The sequence below is a fragment of the Pundamilia nyererei genome, unplaced genomic scaffold, assembly GCF_000239375.1.
Source record: "Pundamilia nyererei isolate P.nyererei 1_Seehausen unplaced genomic scaffold, PunNye1.0 scaffold00309, whole genome shotgun sequence".
Classification (NCBI taxonomy): domain Eukaryota; kingdom Metazoa; phylum Chordata; class Actinopteri; order Cichliformes; family Cichlidae; genus Pundamilia; species Pundamilia nyererei.
Genome location: NW_005187710.1, coordinates 257,682 through 260,965, shown reverse-complemented (window position 1 = coordinate 260,965; position 3,284 = coordinate 257,682). Strand labels below are relative to the sequence as shown.

At 36.6% G+C, this 3,284-nt stretch overlaps 1 protein-coding gene across 1 annotated transcript in view; it reads right to left on the bottom strand.

Moving 5' to 3' along the window:
• Window positions 1-853: 853 nt before the first annotated feature.
• LOC102202168 (major histocompatibility complex class I-related gene protein-like) overlaps window positions 854-3,284 on the bottom strand; it is a gene marked incomplete at its 3' end in the record, with an annotated part of 6,891 nt that continues 4,460 nt past the window's right edge. Inside the window, exons 4-5 of the mRNA XM_005751391.1 lie at window positions 2,358-2,660; window positions 854-954 (exon numbers count right to left, since the gene is read on the bottom strand). Coding sequence (XP_005751448.1) covers window positions 854-954; window positions 2,358-2,660 — 404 coding nt within the window. The remainder of the gene's footprint in view (window positions 955-2,357; window positions 2,661-3,284) is intronic.

The following is a 3,284-nucleotide window of genomic DNA, read 5'->3' as shown; positions in this document are numbered from 1 at the left end:
ATGAGACGGTGGAAAGCAATGCAAGTCACATGCTATCAAATATAATAAGAAATCTGCTTTGATTGGATTTTATTACTGCTTTCCTGCTGTCCACTACTTTTGGAATTTGAGTTCTAACAAATATGTAAAGATGACTCAACTCTGACATGCTTTACACTATTTCTCCAGTACACTACACCTGTGATCTAGACTGCAACAGACTGCAGCAGGTCATCATATTATTGCAGGAATGGAATTGCCAACTTGACCCTGTTTAACTGAAAACTGGTAGCAGACTTACTCTGTCTTATTGCAGTTAGATCACGGTCTTGATGCACAAAAGTTGGTATGGACATCTCACCTGACTGTGAGTAACCTCAGACCTGGCCCCCATTTTTTTTTTTTAAGCAACTCTTTCAAATGCGCAGAGATTGCAAGTTGATTGCAATTTTGATCTCACAAGTGTCTCAAACCTACTGCTGTTTTTTGTGAGCCCATGTGAATTGTAGCTCAGTGTGACTGCAGCCAAAGGCACAAAATAAACTTGAAATGAAAGCAATGCAGAATAAAATGAGTTTGACTTACAGAAAAGATGGTATTCACCTGAAATATAAAAAGAAGACAAGTCATGTCAAGAATGGATTCATCATCTAATCCATACTAAATGTATTATAAGTTCATAAAACCAATAAATTAAAAAAATTAATCAATTGTTTCATTTATTACAAGTATGATGGTTTCAGTTATATTATTTTGACTTTGACTGTAATAATTAGACTATTTAATGCTCAATGTTTAAAATAGTAAGTTTTAGAAAACTCATATTTTAAAACCTGGAAAATTAAAGAAAACAAGAAAAATAAAGCATCTCACTTTTTTTCTTTTTGTAAAAAATGTATCCAGCAGGAATCAAGGTGATCATTGCAACAACAACCACTGCAATGACGATGAGGACAATCAACTTACTCGGTTTCTCTGAAAAAGAAAAAGACGAATTTCACAGAAAAACTCTTTAGAACAAAGGTGCATTCATCTGGCTATCATTTTATGCAGGTGGGTTTTCTTCTACAAACTAAGGTTGTTGATGTCATTCATGCATATCATTCTGTCTGTAAAAATGATAACTCAAAAGGTTTTGAATAAATTCTGATAAAAACCTTTTAAGGATTATGTTAGACTGATCATGTTAACAATTCATGAAATATCCTTTATCACCAAGGTCTTAAAGGTCAACTTTGTGGTTTATTGTTTAGAAATTAAATTAAAAAGCTTTATAACTTAGACACTATTATTCTTACAAGTGTGGTTTGTGTTTTCAACATATAGGAAGTACTATATAAAGAGCTAAAATATTGTACATTTGGCCTCTGATCTCACTTTTATATTTTACACTGCCTTTTTTTCAAGTTGAACCCCAAAATTTAAATATTAGATAAAGATAACCTAAGTAAACACAAAATGCAGTTTATGAATTAAGATGTTTATTATTAAGGGGAAAAAATCCGACCCTACACAGCCCTGTGTGGAAAAAGTGATTGTCCCCTAAACCTAATAACTAGTTGGGCCACCTGTAGCAGTAACAATTGCAATCAAGTGTTTGCGATAACTTGCAATGAGTCTTTTACAGCACTGTGGAGGAATTTTGGCCCCTTTATCTTTGCAAAATTGTTGCAATCTATCCATATTGGAGAGTTTTCAAGCATGAACCACCTTTTTAAGGTCATGCCACAGCATCTCAATTGGATTCAAGTCAGGACTTTGACCACCCCAATGTCTTCTGTTTATTTTTCCCAAGTCAGAGGTGGACTTGCTAGTGTGTTTTGAATTGTTGTCCTGCTGCAGAACCCAAATGTGCAGTTCTGTGGATGCTGTTCTGGGATCTTTTGTGACATCCTCGATGAGTCGTCATTGCACTCTTGGGGTAAATTAAGTTGACTAGCCACTCCTGAGAAGGTTCACCACTCTTTCATGTTTTCGCCAGTTGTGGATGATGGCTCTCAAGTGATTCACTGGAGTCCCACAGCTTTAGAAATGGTATTATGATCAGACTCACTAATATCAATTACTTTGTTTCTTATTTATTCCTGAATTTCCTTGGCATGGGGAGGAGCTTTTGAGGAACTTTTGGTCTGCTCCAATTTGTTCAGGCAGGTCCTAATTAAGCGATTTCTTGATTGAGAACATGTGTGGCAGTAATGCCTGGGTGTGGCTAGAGAAATTGAGCTCAGCTTGTGTGAAACGCCACAGTTAATTTATGCATTAAATCCTCACTATTTCTGTCATGAAATAGTGAAGTTGAAATATTCAAAATGGATCAGTTAATGCTCTCATTGGGCTCACATGAGCTAATCAGTGTTTCTGAGGTGAACTGCACTTACTCCAGTTGGTCTTGATCACTGCTTTGTCCAATGTTGTGACAATGGCACTGCTAGGATCAGAGAACTGAAACACACACTCATATCTTCTCCAGTCCTCAGGTGTAAATGATGAAACATTCATACTGACACTCATCTGGAAGCTCTCATCATGGTTGGGGAGTACGTCTGTGTGGTACACATTTTCATGAAGCTCCTCTCCATCTTTCTTCCAGAACATCATGGCTCTGTCAGGATAGAAACCTGTAGCATGGCAGCTGACTGGAGAGGAGGGAGTCTTCTGGAGGAGAGATACAGAGGGAAGAACTGGAGGGAAGGAATGTTGGACAGGGATGAATGGAGGCAATGGACAGAAGGGGTGAAAATGGATGAAAATGTAGAAAAGATGAGAAACAATCCACACAGAATTAGATTAGACAAAATTAAAGACACAGAAATTCAATAGGTAAATATGATGAAAAATACAGAGCGCAAATGTAGTGTACATGTTAGATGAAAACCATTATACTAGCAGCAGAAAATAATTGCTGATGAAAGTCAAGTAAACCTGAGAATCAAACTATGATTCATATCATAATTATTACTTATTATATTAATCTCTGGCTCTCTTCCACAGCAGTTTTGCACTTTTGTCCTTTCTTCCTCCTCCCCCTTCCCCCTACCTCAGCCTGGTACTGTTGGAGGTTTCTTCCTGTTAAAAGGAGTGTTTCCTTTCCACTGTTGCCAAAGCACTTGCTCAAACGGGATCATATGATATTTGGGGTTTTCTCTGTTGTATTATTTCAAAGTCAAAGTCAAAGTCACCTTTATTGTCAATTCTGCCACATGTACAGGACATACAGAGAATAGAAACTTCGTTACTCTCAATCCCTAGATAAAATAGAAAATGAACATTTAAATATAAGAGTGATTAAAAATGCAAGTAAAATA